At 36.8% G+C, this 22,060-nt stretch overlaps 1 protein-coding gene across 3 annotated transcripts in view; it reads left to right on the top strand.

Moving 5' to 3' along the window:
• KIF13B (kinesin family member 13B) overlaps nt 1–22,060 on the top strand; it is a 197,260-nt gene that overhangs the window by 77,479 nt on the left and 97,721 nt on the right. For all 3 annotated transcript variants that reach the window (XM_029938512.1, XM_029938510.1, XM_029938508.1), the window contains exons 7-13: nt 1,852–1,939; nt 4,715–4,849; nt 6,820–6,932; nt 8,169–8,280; nt 17,215–17,427; nt 18,760–18,870; nt 21,904–22,038. In XM_029938512.1, coding sequence (XP_029794372.1) covers nt 1,852–1,939; nt 4,715–4,849; nt 6,820–6,932; nt 8,169–8,280; nt 17,215–17,427; nt 18,760–18,870; nt 21,904–22,038 — 907 coding nt within the window. The remainder of the gene's footprint in view (nt 1–1,851; nt 1,940–4,714; nt 4,850–6,819; nt 6,933–8,168; nt 8,281–17,214; nt 17,428–18,759; nt 18,871–21,903; nt 22,039–22,060) is intronic.

Genomic DNA, 22,060 nt, shown 5'->3' with positions numbered 1-22,060 from the left:
TCTTCATCTAGGCCCCTCTAACTGTTACCTATCAAGCAAATTCTTCATGCTTCCTAGACCTCATTTGTACAGAGAGGATGATAATATTATATAATATCACAGAGGGCTGTTGTGAAGATTGGCTGTTGTGATGATATCTGAGGTTTTAGGACATGTACTTAGTAAGAGCTCACTAAGTGTTAGCTGCTATTGTCTCCTCCATGAAAGTTTCTTGAGGATTTTTGTAATGTTTCTGAAGAGTTGAAGTGAATGGAACTAAAAACTCTAAAAGTGACCCCTTTTCAGCGAGAGAACTTAGTTTTTTCAAACAAGTACTGATTTTATGAATTCAGTATCTATGGTGTGTAATGATGTAATTATGTTGTTTTATACTTAGGAGATGACACTGTATACATTATCTTTAAGAGAAAAGAAAAATGAAAGGAAAATGTTATGATATAGTATACCCTGAAATCAGAATTAAGTCAAAAATTTTTCTGTATTTACTTCATATACAGTAATATAGTGGTAAGTGAAATTTTTGGCAGTTGATCCTAGGGTGCTAGAGGATTCCAAATCATTAGAAAATAAGTGCATAAAATAAGAATCGCTTGTAATCTCACCATCAACAAATCATCTTCTTTTCATTGTAATGCTTATATTTATTTATTTTTTAAAATTTTTAATTAAAATTTTTTAACTTTTATTTTTTATTATTTTTTTATTCAGAGAGAGAGACAGAGCATGAGCAAGGGAGGGGCAGAGAGAGGGAGAGACACAGAATCTAAAGCAGGCCCCAGGCTCTGAGCTGTCAGCACAGAGCCCAACGTGGGGCTCGAACTCACAAATCATGAAATCATGACCTGAACCGAATTCGGACACTTAACTGACTGAGCCACTCAGGCATCCCTATATTTTAAAAATTTTTTAATGTTTGTGTTTGATGGGGGGAGGGGTTAGGGAGAGGAGCGAGAGCGAGAGGGAGACACAGAATTTGAAGCAGGCTCCAGGCTCTGTGCTGTTGGTACAGAGCCCAATGGGTGGGGCTGGAAGCCATGAACTGTGAGATGATGACCTGAGCCAAAGTCTGATGCTTAACCTACTGAGCCATCCAGGCACCCCATTGTACTGTTTATATTTTTTAAGGAGCTTTTCTGAGAGAGAACTCATATACCATACAATAATCAACAAATATTCCTAATGTTTTTTGGCTGATGTAATTAAGTATGCTGTATGTTCTAGGTATTTGGCAGATTCCCTTTACAGTGTTTATTAATTCGTTGTTTTAAAGTGGTGTTTATTTTTTTTAATCATGAATAAGTATTTAATTTTATTGAATTTTCACTACATTTATTGAAATGATGGTGTTTTGTTCCCCATTTAGTTTATCAGTTTAGTGTGATAATGGGCATGAATCTTTTCCCAGTGTTAAAACAACCCTGGGATCAGCCTAATGTTACTTTTTAAAATCACGATTAAATTCAGCTTATTGTCTTGTTTTGTTTTTTTTTTTCATGACTGAGATTGGTCTGAGCTTTCTTGCACAGTTAACATTTATTGAGTTCTGTTCTTTGTACCACATTCTGTGAAATGACAAGTAGATTGTTTGTATTTATTTGACTCTGCATTCTTTGTGGTAGGAAATAGACATCCCACAGTGTACCCTTTTGAGTGATGTGATATTTTACCACATTATGAAGTTTTTCTTACCAGTCAAGATTTTAAATTTTGGTTTATATTCTTCTTGAATCAAGCTAGTTGGTTCTTTTTACTTAGAATCTTTGTTGAATTCAGTGTATATTTTTATGGAGGATGATTGAATGTTTTTAAAAACATGTTATTGTTTTAAAATTCTTTCCTTTTAATGAACAGAAGTCGTCAAACATTAAAAGTCAGAGAGCACAGTGTGTTGGGACCCTATGTCGATGGACTTTCTAAACTGGCTGTCACAAGCTACAAGGTAATAACATCCTTTATGTAAACTGCTTACATTCACTGTAGCAGATTATTTCTTGTTTAAATTGTGATGATGATTTTTCTCGAAATTAAAAAAAATTACAGTAGCATTACTTAAAAGCTACTTTTTACAAAAATCTGTCTTGAAAAGCTATGTATTGCTATTAGAACAGTGTAATTTTGAGAGAAGGTTGTATACATTTGCAAAGCATACCTATTCATCTGTTGTAAGATACATATTTTTTCATATTTATGAGCTCTAAAATTGTTATATTCCTTATAGTTACATCTTAAAATTATAAATGGCAGCATTTTTCTTCCCTAGCAGTATAGAAAGTAATGAAGTTGCTTATGGTTTATTGATTTAATGAAATAAAATATATGAGTTGGGTAGCTGGAATTCAAAATCTGTTTCTTATTTGAGAGGGTCACTTTTATTCTCTTCGTTTCTAAACTTCACAGTTCTGCTTTGTGTGGATCCATCAGGCTTTGTGTGTTGGAGAAACGGGGGTGGAGTGAGATGCTGTGATGTCATGTACCTTGGATTAAGAGTCACAGAATGCTGATCTGGTGATACTTAATCCTATTGTACGACTCTTGAATGACTCTGGAGTCATCTATCCCATTAAGTCCCTCAGGTGCCCCTGTAGATTTTATTATAAAGGTATTCTGAGACAACATGACTTTAAGAGCAATGAGAAATTCTTGTTTAGGATTGGTAGTTTGGAGGAGGGGTATACTTAATTTAAATGAATATGTAGGTGTCTGGGGAGGGTGGAGTCTAGGAAGGCTTCCTGGAGGAGATCAAATGAGATACTGCATGTAAAAAGTCTTTGAGAACCCTAGGGTATTATATGAATGTTAGTAGGTATTGTTATTTTAATAATGATTATTTGAGGACTTATTTATATGACATTGGAGAGAGATCAAAATATTTTTGAATGCTTGGAGGAGATTGGAAAGTGTAAAGAGACATTTTGCTTGTTTAAAAAATTTAAAGGCTCCTGGTGCCTGGGTGGCTCAGTTGGTTGAGCTTCTGACTTTGGCCCAGGTCATGATCTTACAGTTTGTGAGATTGAGCTCCACATCAGGCTCACTGCTATCAGCCTATTAGTGCAGAGTCCACTTAAGATCCTCTGTCCTCCTCTCTTTCTGCCCCTCCCTGCTCGCATGCTCTCTCTCTCTCTCTCAAAAATAAGTAAGTAAGTAAGTAAATAAGTAAATAAATAAATAAATAAATGGCTCAATACAGAATTTATGCACGATACAATAAATTAGAAGCTAATGAGTAAGTGTAGGCTAAATAGGCTTAAACTTTTACATTAAGTCTCAAGATTGTCAGATTTAATAGATCTAAAATGGATCTAAAAATTTGAATTTTACTTTTTGTGTTGAATTTTCCATTTTTGTGCTTAAATTTCCTTTATAGTTAATGTTTCTACTTTGAGGCTTTTTATTTGTCATATAGAAATTTTCCTTAAACATTTTTCATTGATATGGAAAAATAGAAAATTGTGATTTTCAAAATTTTATGTATATGTCAATTAGGATTGTGTTGGCTGCAGGTCATAGGAAAATATAATAGGATTTAAGTTCTTTGGAACATGAATTACCTATTTTGTTTACTGTTTATTCTCAGTATTCAAAATGCAGCTAGCTTCTAGTAGGTGACTTCAAAATATATTTAAGGGAACAAATGAATGAATGAGAGAATGAATGGTGAGAGACTGAGACAGTGGCTCCAAAGATGCAGTTAGGGACCTAGATTCCTTCCAGCTCTCCACATACAGCCAGCTCTGCAGTACTGCTCTTATTCTCAGAGCTCAGAGTCTTAGCTCTCAGAACCAAGATGTGGTCGCCTTCCTGCTCCCTTTAAGGAGAATTCCCAGATGACTTTGCATCTTTGGTAAAACAATCCTGTGGTCAGACTGAACTGGAAGGGCATCTGGGAAATGTAGTCTCTTAGTTCCAGTGCAAGGTGCTCAGCTAAAGTTTGGGTTCCTTTAGTAGAAAGGAAAGGAGATGGGGTAGGAGGAGGCAACTAGTTGATTCTTCCATACAAGCCATCTTTCTTGTTCCTCATTAAAATTCTTGTAAGGTAGATGATATTACAGCTCTGTATTGTTACTTATCAAATTGAAATTCAGTTTGACTAAGTAACTATTTTTAGAGCTTGTAACATTAAAAAAAAATGAAGATCCCATTTCATGATCTTTCAAGTGCATCTTGCTGTCCCTCTTTAGCAGTAAGAGCAATGGAGTAGTAACTCTGTGCAAAACATTTGTTTCTTGATGTTCTCATTTTTCAGAAACAGGTTTGATATAATATATACCAACATGGTGACACAGTGCTATGTCTGTGTGAAGAATTTGCAATTATTTTTGTTTGTTGCTTTGTCACATAATCTAATTGAACAATTGTCTTCTATTGCTTCTGTCATTAAAGAAACAAAATTTTTAGAAATTTCTAGATTAGATAAGGGTTGGCATGATTTGTTTGTCCATCTTGTGGGTTTCCACATGTGGCTTCTAAACTTTCCTAATTCTCAAAGCTGCTACTTTATTTGGCATCTACAGAAAATAAATGTGTTTTATTTGAGTTTTCAGGGACAGCATTGACTCTTGTACTTTTTGGGGCTTAATGTTTACTGAAACACAAAGTGTAGACATGTAAACTCCAAATGTCTGAGTAGTGATACTTGTAACGCATTTCATAGGATAGCAGAGTTTTGATATTTATTTGACAGTGAAATGTGTATCTGTGACTTGTTTCCACTTAGGATATTGAGTCTTTGATGTCTGAGGGTAACAAGTCTCGTACAGTTGCTGCCACCAACATGAATGAGGAGAGCAGTCGATCCCATGCAGTCTTCAAAATCACCCTTACCCATACTTTATATGATGCGAAGTCTGGGGTAGGTATTCAGATGCCTGACCTTTTTTGTTTGTTTGTTTAATATTCTTAAAGTGGATCATGATTTACTTATTCCATTCCCTTCAGGTGTTAGATGACTTGGAATTCTGGCCAGACATGGGTATGAATTAGGAGTCAGCAAAAGACAGAAGCCACTGGAGGTTAACAGAAAGGGTTTTTATGGAGGGAACTGGGTGATTACAGCGTTGTTAGAACACCTGAGGAGGACGAGGCTCTAGAGTGAATCTCTAGGAATAATCACACAGATCTCATCCATCAAGGATGGGACTCCCTCTGAGGCTACCACCAGGGCTGTGAGATCCAGGTATGCTCAGTAGCTGTGATCTAGGCCATCGGAGTTAATGAAGCTGCCTCCTTGTGACCTGGAAGCTGGAGAATGTAAGCTGAGACACTTGTAGAAAACCTCATACTTCTGTGATCCTGCTCACCAGCAGAAAAAAGCCAAAACAGGCCGGGGGGCGGGGGGAGTGACCTCTGTTTTACTTCTGCTTTCCAAATCTGAAGCATGTGTATCTGCTGACGGAACGAACCTTAAGTCACACCCTGAACCCTGGCCACAAGGGAGTCTGGAAAGTGTAGTTTTTAGCCCCATCCTGTCCAACTAAAGAAATGTGGAACAGAAGTTAAACACGCTGATGGTTCAGTCTGCGGGAGCATTTTTTCGAGCTTTAAACTTTGATGGCTGACTGCAGAAGCTAATGTTAACTCTAGCTGATTTAGTAGAGATTCTTGTGAAATGTTCCCTCCTGCTAAACAGCTGAGTATTAGAAGGAATAAACTATACCGGGGAAATTGTACTATAAAGTTACCAAATGTGTAGAGTAATATTTTGAGTACTTGGCTTTGAAGCTTGTGAAGAGTAAACAGAGCCAGAGATGTATATGCTGCTACCATGCTGAAACCTTCTTGTTTTTCCACTTACTCATTATGTGAATATTTGTGTCTTTTATCATGATGCCTGCTCCCCAGCAAATCAGTTTCAAATGCCAGAAGCTAAAATAATCATGCTGGCAAAACACGATATTTTGGTAAGATGTTCATTTGCTGAAAGCATATTTTTCTTTTTTTACCATCACAGCAAGATTAGTGTAACAACAAAAAGTTCTTTGTTTTCTGTTTCCTTTTCAGCATAAAACAAAAAACATACTGATGACTTTTTTTTTTAACCAAAGTACTTTTGATTTGGGAAGCTGAATATCCTTTTGTTAGCAACATGTTTATTTATGGAAATAAATATAAGTGTATATATTAAAGAAAAGTTTTAAAAAATGATCCAGTCTGTAGATTTGGGCATTGCTTTCCCACATTTCTTGTATTGCTAAAGTATAATATATCTGTTAAGCGTGTGATTATATTATGAAACATTTTTGGTAAAGGAAAATATCAATATATATGTGTATATATGATAACTAGAGCAAGGTGTAAATTTGATACCTGAAGCTATGAAATAAGGGAATTACTATATATAAATAATATGAAAAATTTAAGCAAATGTTGAATTTTTGAGAGATCCTGTTATATAAAATAGTAATTATTTTTGCATCAATAAGAATTGCAAATATTTTCCTTCAGGGTTATTGGTAAATATTTGTGAAATTTAAAAAAATTTTATATTATATTAAAATTTATATTTTATAAGTGCTTTTATATGAAAACTTTCTTTGAAAATTTTATTGGGCTCCCTTCAGATATCCCATTTTGGGGGCAGTATTTTTCTGAGAGAACTTTCACTCTTGTCTTAATAGTAGAGCCATGTATAATTTTGTGTATATCTATCTACTAGTAGACTGGACAGTTCTCTTACACTATTTTATGTCAGCACGAGATAATTTTGAAACAATAGTTAATAAATGTTTTAATAAAGGCTTTAGATAATACACTCATTTGGTAGAGACTAGCACTTCCTGTATTCTTTGACTGTTTATTCGTGTTTGTTAATTTACTTTGTAGACATCTGGAGAGAAAGTGGGCAAACTGAGCTTGGTGGACTTAGCTGGCAGTGAGCGAGCCACGAAAACCGGAGCTGCAGGGGACCGGTTGAAGGAGGGGAGTAACATCAACAAGTAAGTTTTCCAGAAGCTTACTTTTATTACTTTACTGATTTAAGAGCCACATGGGGGGGCTACTGTGGTCATTCAAAGAATAAGGTTTTGGAATGATTGCGGCTATAATGAGTAAATAATTGAGAATTTTTTTCATATATGTATATAAATATATATTCAAATATATATATATTTTAATGGGCCCAGGCATATTTTGTGTTTTGTTGAGATGTTTAATGGGACTGAAGAGCACAGTCAAGTCAAAGGTTTCTCAAGAGCAGCCCTACTGAGATTTGGGGATGATTCTTTGTCCCAGGGACTGTTCCTGTGTGTTGTGGGATGTTTAGCAGCATCCCTGGCCTTAGCCATTAGATGGCAGTAGTACCTGCCACCTCACTTACCCCATCCTCTGTTGTAACAATCCAAACATATCTGTGGGCACTGCCAGCTGCTCCCTGTAGGGACACAGTAGCCCTCCACCTGAGAACCGCTGGTCTATGCTATGGAAAAGGACCAAGTAATTATCTGTCAGAGTCCAGCTGTTGATCTCAACCTGGGTGTCACGGTCTGAGCAAACATCAACCTGTGTACTAGCCACATTGAACTTTCCCTTTTATGACTGTTGTGGTGCTTATACCAAGAAGCTAGGGTTTTCTAAAGTAATATTTTGTGTATCAACTCTTCATGTGGTTATATTTTCTACGTCACACTAAATTATTAGCTCCTTGTGAGCAGGAATTCAGAAGGACACACAGTGACAGTCACTACTGGAGATCATAGAAGACCATCATCCAGATGCTGTGCTATTACTGTATTATTGAATGGTGATATACATATATGTAAATGATACTGTGTGTGATATGTGACAGATATATATGATATCTATAGATATCTTATATTCACATATATAAATGTTTTTGCCTTACACTAAGTTTTATAATTGTGTTGTGGTTGTGCCTTCGTTTCTTAAAGATACATGGTGTTTGTATCTTATCTTAACCTAAAGGTTTAAAACTCAGATTGCTATTTACAAAAATGAAAAAAATATTTGAGCTAAGCTATTTTATTGCCTGCAGTAGAATTAGAAGGATATTAGCTTTTAGAGTTCATGTTTTTTTAAACTGAGCAGCAGAATGCTGATGACAGTGCTGTTCTCATGCAGGTACAAGGCATCTTGATGTTCAGTTTTTGTGCTAAAATGTGACATTTGATATACTCAGTTTTTTTATGATTATTCCGGTTTGTTGCACCATGCAGGTCCCTCACAACCCTCGGTCTGGTTATCTCAGCCCTAGCAGATCAGAGTGCTGGCAAAAACAAGAATAAATTTGTTCCGTATCGTGACTCAGTTCTCACTTGGCTGCTCAAAGTAAGCTCCCTACCCCCATTCTTTCTGGCATACTCTTAGTGGTTGTAGAAAGGAAGAGTAGATTGTTAATTCCTCCCGATTATCATTTCTTCTACTAATGTTCAAATTTAAAATCGTTAGGCTCTTCCATGATAATCTTAGTTTCAGTAGATTAAGCACCTGATTCACCAGAATCTGGAAACAACGGGATTTAGGGCACTCTGAATCACACAGTTGCCTCTGTGATTTTGGGGTGTAGCAGAAGAACCTCCTGCTAATCTGATAGCTGAGTGAGTCATAGGAAAGGGTTTCCACTGTCGTATAGATTCAGCTGGCCTACTCTGTCTTTCTCACAGACCTCTTTTGTTTGACCGACAATTTGGACCTTGTTTTTCTGTTTAACATCAAGACTACTCATGATCATTTTAATTTACTTTCAGCTCTTAAAGGTGGTCTAAGGATACAGAGTAGAGCACAAGGTCATAAATTTGTTAATTGATTTAGTATGTATGAGAGAGATGGAAATGAGAAAGAAAAAAGACTGTGGAGTGCCAAATACATAAAGAAATGTAAGTGCTTACATAAAGAAATGTAAGACCTCCTCTCTTTATAATGGCTCAGGATCTAGTAAGGGAGATATGATGTGTCACAAAATATTGTAAAAGCGTCAGTGAGTCCATGAGAGAGATAGTAAGGACATGTAAGGAGTTTGGTGAAGAGAGAGGCTATTTCCAGGTCTCTTCCAATCTTCAAGTTTCCCTGTAGTCTTTTTATCTTTTTTTTAAAAGTGTATTTATTTATTTTGAGAGAGAGAGAGAAAACAAGCAGGGGAGGGGCACAGAGAGATGGAGAGAGAGAATTCCAAGCAGACTGTATACTCCCAGCGCAGAGCCCGACACGGGACTCAATCTCAGGAACCATGAGATCATGACTTGAGCCAAAATCAAGAGTCAGATGTCTAACTACTGAGCTGCCCAGGTGCCCTTCCCTGTAGTCTTGATGGACGTGGTGAATAGGATATTGGACTGGGAGTTAGAGGATCAAAAATGCAGTGACAGTTTAACTCTGTAGAGTTACCAACCTGGAACAAAAAATTTTACCTAATACTCCTTTTTTTTCTATTTTTTTAAATAAAGAAATAATTTTATGAGCCCTGTTTGGTTCTGTGATAGATTATTTGCTCACTGATCAAGAATTTGTTGGGGTGCCTGGGTGGCTCAGTCGGTTGAACGTCTGGCTTCAGCTCAGATCATGATCTTGCAGTTCATGGGTTCAAGCCCTGCATCAGGCTCTGTTCTGACATCTCAGAGCCTGGAGCCTGTCTTCAGATTCTGTGTCTCCCTCTCTCTCTGACCCTCTCCTGCTCATGCTATCTTTCTCTCAAAAATAAGTAAAACATTTAAAAAAAATTAAAAAAAAAGAATTTATTGAATACCTTTTACTGTGCTAGAGGTTGAGAGTATAAAGGTGGGTTAAACACAAGTCACTTACTACAGGACACAACTCCTTTTTTGGCTATTTAAAATTTTTATTTTATTTTATTTCAGTGTATAATATAGTGACTCAACAGTTCTGTACCTCATCCAGTGCTCATCACAGCAAGTGCACTTTTAATCCCCATCCCATAACTCATTTCCCCACCCTTGTAACCATCAGTTTGTTTTCTGTAGTTAATAGTCAGCTTCTTGGTTTGTCTCCCTCTCTTTCTTTCTTTCTTTTCTTTTTTTTTTTTTTTTGCTGCTTTTGCTTTTTTGTCTTGTTTCTTAAATTTCACATATGAGTGAGATCATATGGTATTTGTCTTTCTCTGACTGACTTATTTTGCTCTATCCAAATCATTGCAAATGGCAAGATTTCATTCCTTTTCGTGACTGAATAATATTCTATCGTGTGTATATATACCAATTCTTTATTGATTCATCAGTCGATGGACACTTGGGCTACTTCTGTAATTTGGCTATTGTAAATAATGCTGCTGTAAACGCTAGGATGCATGTATCCCTTTGCATTCGTGTCTTTGTATTCTTTGGGTAAATATCCAGCGATGTGATTACTAAATTTTAGGGTACTTCTATTTTTAACTTTTTGAGGAACCTCCATACTATTTCCAGGGTATCTGCACCATTTTACATTCCACCTACAGTGAGTGCAAGAGGGCTCTTTTTTCTCCACACCCTCACCAACACTTATTGTTTCTTGTGTTTTTGATTTTTAGCCATTCTGACAAGTATGAGGTGGTATCTCATTGTAATTTTAATTTGCATTTCCCTGATGATGAGTGATATTGAGCATCTTTTCATGTGTCTGTTGGGCATCTGGATGTCTTCTTTGGGGAAATGTCTGTTCATGTCTTCTGTCCATTTTCTAATTGGACTATTTATTTATTTATTTGGGGTTGATTTGCATACTTTTTTGATATATTTTGGATACTAACCCTTTATCAGATAAGTCATTTGCAAATATCTTCTCCCATTCAATAGGTTGCCTTTCAGTTTTGTTGATTGTTTCCTTCACTGTGGAGAAGCTTTTTGTTTTGAAGTAGTCCTAATAGTTTATTTTTGCTTTCATTTCCCTTGCCTCAGGAGATATATGTAGAAAGATGTTGCTACAGCTAATGTCACAGACATTTCTATGCTCTCTTCTAGGATTAAAAAAATTTTTTTTTAAGTTTATTTATTTGGGGGGGGGGGCGCAGAGAGAGATAGGGAGACTCAGAATCCGAAGCAGGCTTCAGGCTCCAAGCTGTTAGGACAGAGCCCAATGCGGGGCTCAAACCCACAAACCATGAGATTATGACCTGAGCTGAAGTCGGATGCTTAACCAATTGAGGCACCCAGGTGCCCCTCTTCTAGGATTTTTTATGGTTTCACCTCAAGTAAAGGTGTCTTTAATCCATTTTGAATTTATTTTTGTGGGTGGTTTAAGAAAGTGGTCCAGTTTCATTCTTTTGTATGTAGCTAACACCATTTGTTGAAGAGACTTTTTTGTCCCATTGGATATTCTTTCCTGCTTTGTCGAAGATTAATTGACTATGTAATTGTGGGTTTATTTTTGGGTTTTCTATTCTGCTCCATTGATCTATGTTTCTTTTTTTTGTGTCAGTATCATTCTGTTTTGATTTCTGCAGCCTTGTAATATAACTTGAAATTTGGAATATTTTTTTCAAAATTGCTATGACTATTTAGGGTCTTTTGTGGTTCCATACAAATTTTGGGACTCTTTGTTATTGTTCTGTGAAAAATGCTCTTGGTATTTTGATAGGGATTAGATTGCTTTGGGTAGTATGGACATTTTAACAATATTTGTTCTTCCAAGGTGACACAACTTTTGACTTAGTCCACAACATGTTTGTAAAGGAAGTTGGGTTTTCTCCTATTTTCTACTCTCTCAAAAGGTTAGTGGTATTCAAGTTTACTTCCTAAAACTCTGCACACCATTTGGGCATGCTTCATTAAGTGAAACTGGTCATATTATAAAAAATTAGGTAGGTTCCTTCCATTGGCCAAAATGCAAAAAAATTAGAAACTTAAAACAAAAGGATGAACAAACAAAGTTTGATAATTAAAAACCTCTTGTAGATAGATCTTGAATTTAAGGGGTATTACAAAAAATTAATTGTGCTGGTCTGTGTGCATCAGTAATTAACCTTGAAACCTCATGTGTTTAATATCCAGGAGACATTTTGATAAGATACTCATTTCTTCCTCAGACTTTCTCACAGAAACATTTCCTGATCACTCATGATTATTCACTGGATGTACCTGATTAAAAAGACATAATATTCATTGTCCTATTGTTTCAGTGTTACTACCTCAGTCCATTTAGACAAACACTAGGACATATCTTTTATTAAATTAATTCACAGAATTGAATTGGCTGACGTAATTATTGAGCATCTATTCCATAGGTTGGAGGCCAGGAGACTCAATTACTATTCAAAGTACTTCATATACATGATCCCATTTACTTCTCTGAAAGCTAATGGTAATGTTCCTGTGTTATCGTGGGGCAGTGGTCGCAGAAATAAGATTGGAATCCAGTGCTGACTTCACTGCCCATCTTCTCTTGCCTAGGTTATATAGTGTACACCTTGTCAAAGGTTACTTTTCATTAGAAGGAGAAACACTTTACTTTTACCACATGTTAATAGAAACTCATGAAAATACTCGAAGAGCAAAACTAAATATTTTTAGCAAGTCACTTTATCTTCCATTCAATAAAATTAGGTTGCAATTGTAACTTCTGTGTGTCATTTCTTAGGCTAAAAAAAGAAGTTTTCTTGTCTTCTGTCATATTTTTTACTTAAAAACCATGTGACCTTCTTTGTCATGTGTAACTTTTGCAGCAAGATCACAAGTGGGGCATTTTTGTAAAACTTACTCTGATGTTTAGACAGTTTTCCCAAAGGCCTCTCGGAGTCCATTGATACATAAGTTAGTCTTCTTTGAAGTGGCTTTTATGTCCCTTTTGCTCTCTCCTTCTTTAATTCTAAATTAGTCTAACTCTCCCTGATCCTTGTTCGACTTTGTATGATTCTAGTATACTCCAACATAACTATCATTGAACTCATAAAATTGCACAGCCTTTGTAAGATTTGCAATTTCATTTAAAAGTGTTTTTGCATTGTATTTGCATTATAATTGTGTTATGCTCTTGATATTTACCACATCTGAGAGTCAGAAAATGAGTACCCTAGGTGATTTGGTGGAGCATAGACGTAAGTGCTCTCTCTCAGTCTTCTCTCTGTGGGTTGAGTGGTTACTCATTTGGTAAGTGGTCAGTGGAGAACCATTTCTTATCAAGAAATTTTTTTGCTTCTCTCTGTAACCTTCTAAATATGAGCCTCTTAACATCAAATAATTTCTGGTAATAAATGCTTAAATAATGAGTATCTTTTGACTTCATCCACCTTCTTCATTCTTCTTCCACTTACCTAATTTCTGGTAATAAATGCTTAAATAATGAGTATCTTTTGACTTCATCCACCTTCTTCATTCTTCTGCCACTTACCTAATGAAGGTGACTTTCATCTCTTGCCTGGATGATTGAAACATCTCCCTTGATGATCCATTCCTTCTTTATAATCAGGTTGTACTATCTTTTTTTTTTTTTTAATATTTATTGATTTTTGAGAGACAGAGACAGATCATGATCAGGGGAGAGGCAGAGAGAGAGGGACACACAGAATTGGAAGCAGGCTCAGAGCCTGCTGACAGCTCAGAGCCTGACGCGTGGCTCAAACCCACGAACTGCCGGACCATGACCTGAGCCGAAGTCGGACACTCAACCGACTGAGCCACCCAGGCGCCCCAGTTTTTCTATCTTAAAATTAATACTCTTATTAAACCTCAGTCTCTTCAGTAATTGTCTTAGAGGTCCTTATGATAAAGTTCAAATTCTTTAATGACTGTGACTTACCAGACCTTCAATAATCTGATCCTTCACTACCTCTTATTGTTTCTTCTTGCTCTTAATATGATCAGTTCTAGCTAAGTGATGAGTCCTCTTCTAGGACATTGCTCTTACTGTGTTTGGAACATTCTTCCTCCTCTCTACAATCTCCCCTCCCTCCGCTCTCCTCACAAACCTTTATCTGGACACTGCTTATTCCTCTTTAGGTCTCAAATGTCACTTTCTCTGAAAGTCTTCCCTGCTGTTTCAAGACTGGATTTTCTGCTTGCTGTTTTCCACGACCATGTTGTGTTTATTCCTACTGTAGTTCTTACCATGTCGTGTTTGCTCACCAGCCTCACCCTCTAGATGGTAAAGGGTGTGAAGAGCTGAGTGAATGAGTACTTTCAGCTCTGCTCTGAACAAGCATTATGACCTTTGGTAAGTCCCTCAGTCTTCCTGGGTCTCAATTTCTCATCTGTAAAATGAGGTAATTTCATTAGATGACTTCAAAGAGTTGTTTCAGCTTTAAAAAATCCTGCCTTCCAAAATTCAGTTTCTTTGCTATGTCCATTTAATTTGCAGTTGCCACATTTGAAACAAAGCTCGCCTGACTTGCCTAATTAAACAATTAAAGAGTAACAGAAGCTTTATACTTTCTCCTTGAATGAGTGCCAGCTCTTTTGTTGCTGTTTCTTTTTGCTAATGGCATGAGGCCATTTTTGAATATAAGCATATTGTTACTCATGCACAAGGGCTTTTAAAATATCAAGTATTTGTCATTTGCCTGGCTTCCTTTTCTCAGCACAAATTGAAGCACAATATGCTTGCTTTTTCCCTTTGGTAGTTATTGTTACCAATCCCCTTTTACCCAATAGCATTTGCTGTTCAGAATGTCTAACAGACATTGGCTAACAGAATGTCGTAGTTCTTGAAGGGCAGCACTCCACCATGGTGCTGCTGGTGAACCGAATTGTAATCTGAGATGTAATTCATGTGATCTTTGTATATAACATTAGAATTTCATTGATGTGCGTCTTGGCAGTCTTCTGGACATTGCCAAAGCTGAGCACGAACAGTATGAGATTAGTGTCTAGAAGTGAAGAGGAATGCAAGGGATCACCACAGACTTGGTGGAAGTCGCTTCTGCTTTCTAGAGGCCAGATTACTTATGTTTCCTTCCTTTTCATGCATGAGAGTGTATTTCCTTCAAAGACCTCATTAAACTGTGTTTTCTGTGGGAACCCTAATGTTCAGTAGTGGATGACTAAACAGACACATGGCCTGTGATTGTATTGAACTGTTAGCAGTACCTAGGGAATTATTTTGACTCTGGCACTAGGACAAAATAACTTGGAAAGCTATCCAGTCACTTTACTTGCTCCTCAGGTCTGACCTCTTCCTCTATTGCCAAGTGTTACTTTGTTACTGTATTATTGTGGGTGGCTGTAGGGGAGTGAAATATATTGGACTTGAAGGCAGAATACAATTGGATTAGAATATTGTTCAGTTTACTAGTTCTGGATCTTCAGGCAGAGTATTTGACCTCCTTTGTCAGGACAAACCTCTGGGCTTTTTTTCTTTCTTTCTTTCTTTCTTTCTTTCTTTCTTTCTTTCTTTCTCTCTTTCTTTCTCTCTTTCTCTCTTTCTTTCTTATTTTTAATCAGTAAAATAATCCAATTCACAAAAGGCTGAGGACTAAGTAAAATTTGTACAAGGATGGTGTAAATCACAGATTGCACAAATTTTAGATATATTGATATTGGAAAAAGCCTTTTATATACAAAGGTAAAAAATTGGCTTTTTTTTTTTTATGACTTTTGATTCCCCATATTGGCCTGTTTGAGTATTCTATCTTGAGAATCCGTAATTCAGTGATAGCCAATTGCTGAAAGAGGCTATCAGGTCTCTTTTTTTGGGTTCTTTTCATCTTGGAATAGTATTATTAGTTGGCTATTGCTATGTAACAGGTTACCCCTTAAACTTAATAACTAAAAACAACAACCATTTATTATCTCATAGTTTGTATGGGTCAGGATTCTGGGTGTAGTCTAATCAAGCGGTTGTGGCTGGGGTCTCTCATGTGGCTGCAATCAAAATGTCATCTGGGACGGTCATTGCGAGGTTTGACCTAGAGTTAGATCTGCTCTCCTAAGTGGTTGTTGGCAGGCTGCAGAGGATCTCTTTCCATATTCACTCTTGAGGTCTCTTCATAGAGTCACCTCACCTCATGACAGTGGTTTCCCCAGAGTGAGAGAAAACACCCACAGCAGAAGCCATAGTCTTTTTATAATCTAACCTCAAAAGTGACATGCCATCACTTCTGCTGTTTTCTGTTCCTTAGAGGTAAATCAGAAGTCCTGTCCACACTCAAAGGAGGGGGATGGTACAGAGGTATAAATACCAGGAGGTGAGAATCATGGGGGCCTAGAGGCTGCCTGCCACACGTGGGTGACATACAGCCTTTGGGTGGTGAAGCGGAGTCCGAGTGGACTTGATTTCTAGTTTTGTAATTCTGAGGTATATGTAGTTGTTTTAAATGTTCTCAAGTGAAAGGTTTATTAATTTGTTGGAGCCTGTTCTAAAGCCCATTTCACCATACTGATCAGTTTTAGTATAATGAGGAGAGTATCTTTTCTTCAGCACCCTTGTCTGAACTGTAGAAGTGGTCGTGCAGAAAGTAAAGCCTGCTTTAGTAATTTTTGAAGTGCTGTCAGAGGGAATAAAACCAGGTACCTCCAACATACCTTTTGTTACATAAGACTATAATTCTGCTTTGAATTCTTGTAAAATTCTTGAAAAAAAATTACAGGGTGACTAATAGCTTATAACAGCAACATGTTCTGAGCCATTATTTAGGCTTCACATAGATTCTAAGTACATGGCATCATGTGCTAGATTGTAGATAATCACTCTTTGATCAGATAACAAATAACATTACGATTGTTCAGTTTCTCTAAGGAAGATTTTTGGGCATTTAAGAAATCATTGTTTTTTATTTTGAGTAGTCTGCTGACTTACGACATCATCTTGCCTGTTAATAGAGGACAAATTAACTTAGAACCAATTGTTCTTAAACTGAAATAAATGGAAGCTTTTTTTGTATTTCCCTGTCCTTTCTTAATAACCAGATCTCCCTTCTGCAGAAAAGTAGCTTGGCAGAGAAGTAAGAGCATGGGACTGGGATTCAGTATATCCGTATTTCAGTCCTAGTTTTGTCCTTAAATATGTGTTCTCTCACCCTTTCTGACGTCAGCTTTCTCATATGTTTCCTTCCAACTTTAAATTCCTACTCAATTTCTGGGACACCTGGATGGCTCAGTCGGTTAAGTGGCTGACTTAGGCTCAGGTCATGATCTCGCGGTTCGTGGGTACAAGCCCCGCGTTGGGCTCTGTGCTGACAGCTCAGAGCCTGGAGCCTGCTTCAGATTATGTGTCTCCCTCTCTCTTTGCCCCTCCCCTGCTTCTGTTATTTGTGTCTTTTTTTCTCTCTCCTTCAAAAATAAACATTAAAAAAATAAAGTAATAAAGTAAAAATCCTTCTCAATTTCATTCCTCGTCTAGGACAGTCTTGGGGGTAACAGCAAGACAGCCATGGTGGCCACTGTCAGTCCAGCCGCCGATAACTATGATGAAACCCTTTCAACTCTGCGGTATGCAGATCGCGCCAAGCACATCGTGAACCATGCTGTGGTGAATGAGGATCCTAACGCACGAATTATCCGGGATCTCCGGGAAGAAGTAGAAAAGCTCCGAGAACAGCTAACTAAAGCAGAGGTATAAGGCACAACCAAGCCACACTTTGTGTGTCTAAGAAAAGCTATAACCTGAATTTTCTTTCCCTTAGCTGTAAGTGATAAGTTCACTTAAAATTTTCAAGTTTCCTATAGAAAGAGAAATTTGAGATGAATAATAAAGACAGATAGATTGTCATAGTTGAAATTTAGAGGCTTTTTTTTTTTACAGGTGTAAAGGATTGAACAGGAGAGAATATAGGGAATTGAGAAAATGTTCCTTTCCACAGTATAGGCATCAGACAAGAAAGAAGGGGTAAAATAGAGAGAGGGAGAGAAACGCTTGAAATAAAATGTATATAATTTTAGTGCAGAAAATAGTGGAGATTGGGCATAGACTAACTAGAAGAGAAGTCAAGCAGATTTTTGTTGTATCATTTGTTCACTGGTTGAAGTCAGAATGAAAATCTTAAGGACGTCTTCCACTTCTTGATAATCTAGTTTTTCCATGTGGCTTAATTATGTTTGTAGAAAAAGTATTGTATAGCAGAAATATCCACCAATTTAGAGGTACTCTATTTACACTACCCTGTGTACATTCTATAATGTATTTATGTTCCATTACTGGATTTGAAATGTACATAATTCTAATCTCCAACCAAGTGCTCATCCTCTTTTCAAAAGTGAAATAAAATACCAGATTCAGGATCTCTACTTTATTAGCATTTCTGTTGCCACAATTTCCCAGCACTATGGGACTCTTTCCTGGTGTTGGGACATTAGTGCTTTCTTTTCTTATAACCCATTTTCTGGTGGTAGATTGGGTAAAATACATGGTCAAAACATTATCTTGTTTATATTTTTTGCCCATTGAAACTTACCTTGTTTTTATAGGAATAATTAAAAATTTGAAATTTTGTTTCTGTCTTCCTAGTATTAATAACACCATTCAGTTTGTAACGTACAGATTTCATCTGTACATAACTTGAGTCAATACCTGAAGCCATCAGTAGAAACTAGAACAAATCCTGTTTATGAGTCTAGATATATGGCCTACTGGTATTTGAAATTAAGCCCTTAAGGGTTTGAATTTTCTGTGAAGCTACATCTTCATAGTGACAGTTGGTTGGAGGAAAAGGAAGCAGTTAAGTCTTCCTTTCAAGTCCACCTTGGATGACTGAATGAGCTTGTGGGGTGCAATCAGTCTGGATGTTGTGTTGGTGGCATTCATTGTTATGTCTTAAGTAGATCGGAGACCTTGGTGAATTGTAGAGCCGAGAGGAGGCAGATTGTTATTTTTATCCTTCTGGATTTAGTTAATGCTTTCCTCTGGGCATGGTACAGACATTTCATGAAATAAACATTTTGCTTATAGGCAATGAAATCTCCAGAGCTAAAAGACCGGCTAGAAGAATCAGAGAAGCTGATCCAGGAAATGACTGTCACCTGGGAGGAGAAATTAAGGAAAACCGAGGAGATTGCACAGGTTTGTGCTTTCTGATTAAAGACAGCGAAAACTCTTGGCAGTTTGTGCAGTGCAACTCAGATGGCATTTGGGTTCCTTTTTAAAGTTTTTTTTTAGCTTTGAAGATGGCAAATCTAGCATCGCTAATAAGAATATAGATTCAGGAGTCTGTGCCTTATAAAGTTAATTTGAAGGATAAAGAAAACAAATTACAATTAATTGTTCATTATGTAAGAAATTTATTTTTAGGGTCATAAAAATTTTTTTAATGAAATAACTACTTTATAGCCTCTGACTCTGAACACCCAATTCTATTAAGTGCTTTGTAGACCTACAGAACTTACCCAAACTACAAAATTATTAGTGGTAGACATTAGGCTATAAGCCTCTGGCTTCATTATGACAACTCAGTAAAATATGAAATACCTAAATCTGAGGTGACTGTCTCTCACACTTAATACAAGTGGAGTTGTCTAGTTTTCTACTTAGTAAAAGACCTATTCCATGGGTTTCCTGTTAAATGGATGTTCAGCCTCTGCTTTTGGAAATACAGTCTGGAGTTCAGGACCGCCATTAGGCAGTCTTTTCATGACTGGACAGCTCTGACGACTCTAGTAGTAGCGATTTAATTGAAATCTGTTATCCTTTCATTTCTGCCTATTGTCCTTAGTTTATTCTTCAAAAACTAAGAGAATGAGTGTTCCACGTAATAATGATAGTGTGTGTTTATTGTGTACACTGTGTTAGGCCCTACACTAAGCACTTTTAAATACAGTATTTTATTTAATCCCTCCAGCAGCCCTACAGGACAGGGCAGTTACTCAGATGTTTAAGGTAACCTCTGCCTCTTCTCCTTTTCTAAAGTTAAAAATCTCTAGTGTCTTCACCTATTTCTTGTTTAGTAAGTATATATAATTTTCTATTTCTTTTGTCACCCAGGAGGTTCCATCGTTAAATGTGCTGCCCAGAATCAATCTATACATCAGTTGTTGTAGGATGGTATTACTATCATATAGCATAAAGTGGATGTTATATTTATATTAGTGCAGATAAATTTTAAATACTTTTTATTATAATCATTTTCAAAATAGATAAAAACAACAGAAGAGTATAATGAATCCACATATACTATCACCCAGTTTCATTAAAGATCACCATGTGATTGATCTTGTTTTAACTGTATCCCTGACCTGGGTTATTTTAATATATATCCTTCAAATTACAGAGAAGAGAACATTCCAGTGTATGAACTCAGTTTCTCTTTACATATTTCACTTCTTGTTTTTCATAAATTATAAGTCATTCTAATAATTACCTAGTTTAGAACTAATTTGTGTGAGCCTTTTTGAGCTACTCCAAAAATAAACATTGACTTTGAAGTGCTATTGTGTTTGAGTTACTTTACTGCTACAAGACAGGGTCTGGCGAAGTGAAATTGCAGTGCCAGTGCTGGTGAATCTTATCATTAGCATCTTTACTTATCTAACTGTTCTCTGCCTCTGTTACATGTCCCTTTTAAGGATCATGCCTGATTTTATCCCACACCTCATTTAGCACCTTATCTTTGCAAGCCCCCAGGCTTCAGTGCTGCTGAGCTTGCTAACTCCTCTCTCATGGGTAAATACCTGGTCTGTTGGTCCTTGACCTTTTTCCAGAAAAGACTAGCCTATCCCAAATTGCGTTTCTGGCAGTATAGCCACAAGTTGTTCTTCTGGGAAGAAAAATTGTCCATGGTCAGATAACGTTGGGATGGTATCCCTAAAATAGCAAATTCTTCAGGCTGTAATTTAATTGTACCACAGACTTACTGTGTGACCCCAGTTAAATGACTTAGGTTGTCTTGTCTTTCCTCAGAATCGAAGGCTTTTGGTGGCTGTGACTCATTACTACTTGTTTTATTTATATATATATATATATATAGTCAAAGACACCCTACTCTGCTCCAATTCGAGCACTGGTTGCAGGAGTCATGTGTATCCCCCTGTATGCATACATTCATATATTGTGTGGTTTCAGAGACAGGTAGACATAAAAAAGAAAGGTTCAGATTCTTATGAAAGTAGTACTTGAATGCATATGCAAGTTTTATTCATTTATTTAGCACGTGCTCAAGCAGCGGAGGTGGGGGTAGAGAGAGAGAATGAGAATGAGAATGAATATGAATCTTAAGCAGACTCCACACCCAGTGCAGACCCCGATGTACAGCAGGGCTCTGTCTCACCACTATGAGATCATGACCTGAGCTGAAATCAGGAGTCGAATGCTGAACTGACTGAACCACCCGGGAGCCCCTACAAGTTTTATTTTGATAAATTCACAAGCCTGATGTTTTCGTGCTCACTGTGTGTTATGCACTGTGTTAGGTGCCAAGAATTCACAGTGGATAGATAGGATCCATGCCCTCATAGAGAAATGGTCAAGTAAACAAGTCTGAGTTACCACATATGAGAACAAGTATACTTCAGATAGAAGAAACAGGTGTAAAATCTCTTAAGCAAAAGAGAGCATTCTTGACACTTTCAGGAACCTGGAAGAGTTTCATATAACTACAGCAGAGGCTTTGAGAGTAGGAATGATAAGACATGAGGATGGAGAGGAAATGGCCAGATTAAAGGGCCTTGTGGACTTTGTTGAGAGAGTTTGGCCCTTATCTTGGCTGTGGAATCACTGAGGGTATCAAGCAAGGGAATGTATTGAAAATTTGGCCTTTTAGAAAGATCACAGTTGGTAAAACACCTTTGCTCATATATACAGAATTAAGTGATAAACACAAATTCAAGATGTTAGATATTTTTAAGAATGAATATTGAGAATTCAGTAGTATACTTGGTTGCTATTGGTAATGGCTTTCTTTTTCAAAATAAACTTTTAATTAACAAAACAAAAGCATTGTATAATTTGGAAAGAAAAAATAATGCAGTAATCTAAAATGCCTTGTCCTAAGATAACATATTTTAAATTATAAAATTATTTAATAATTATTCCAACGTAAAACCTTTTATATCTTGCTGTGTCAGTAGCTGTGAAATTAATCCTTCTCTGATACATTTACAGGAGAGACAGAAGCAACTTGAGAGTCTTGGAATATCTCTTCAATCTTCTGGGATTAAAGTTGGAGATGATAAATGCTTCCTTGTTAATCTGAATGCGGATCCTGCTCTGAATGAACTTCTAGTTTACTATTTAAAGGTGAAGTAACAGGTTTTGCTAC

The sequence above is a fragment of the Suricata suricatta genome, chromosome 1, assembly GCF_006229205.1.
Source record: "Suricata suricatta isolate VVHF042 chromosome 1, meerkat_22Aug2017_6uvM2_HiC, whole genome shotgun sequence".
NCBI classification, from domain to species: Eukaryota; Metazoa; Chordata; class Mammalia; order Carnivora; family Herpestidae; genus Suricata; species Suricata suricatta.
This window is presented reverse-complemented; position numbering and strand designations above follow the sequence as displayed.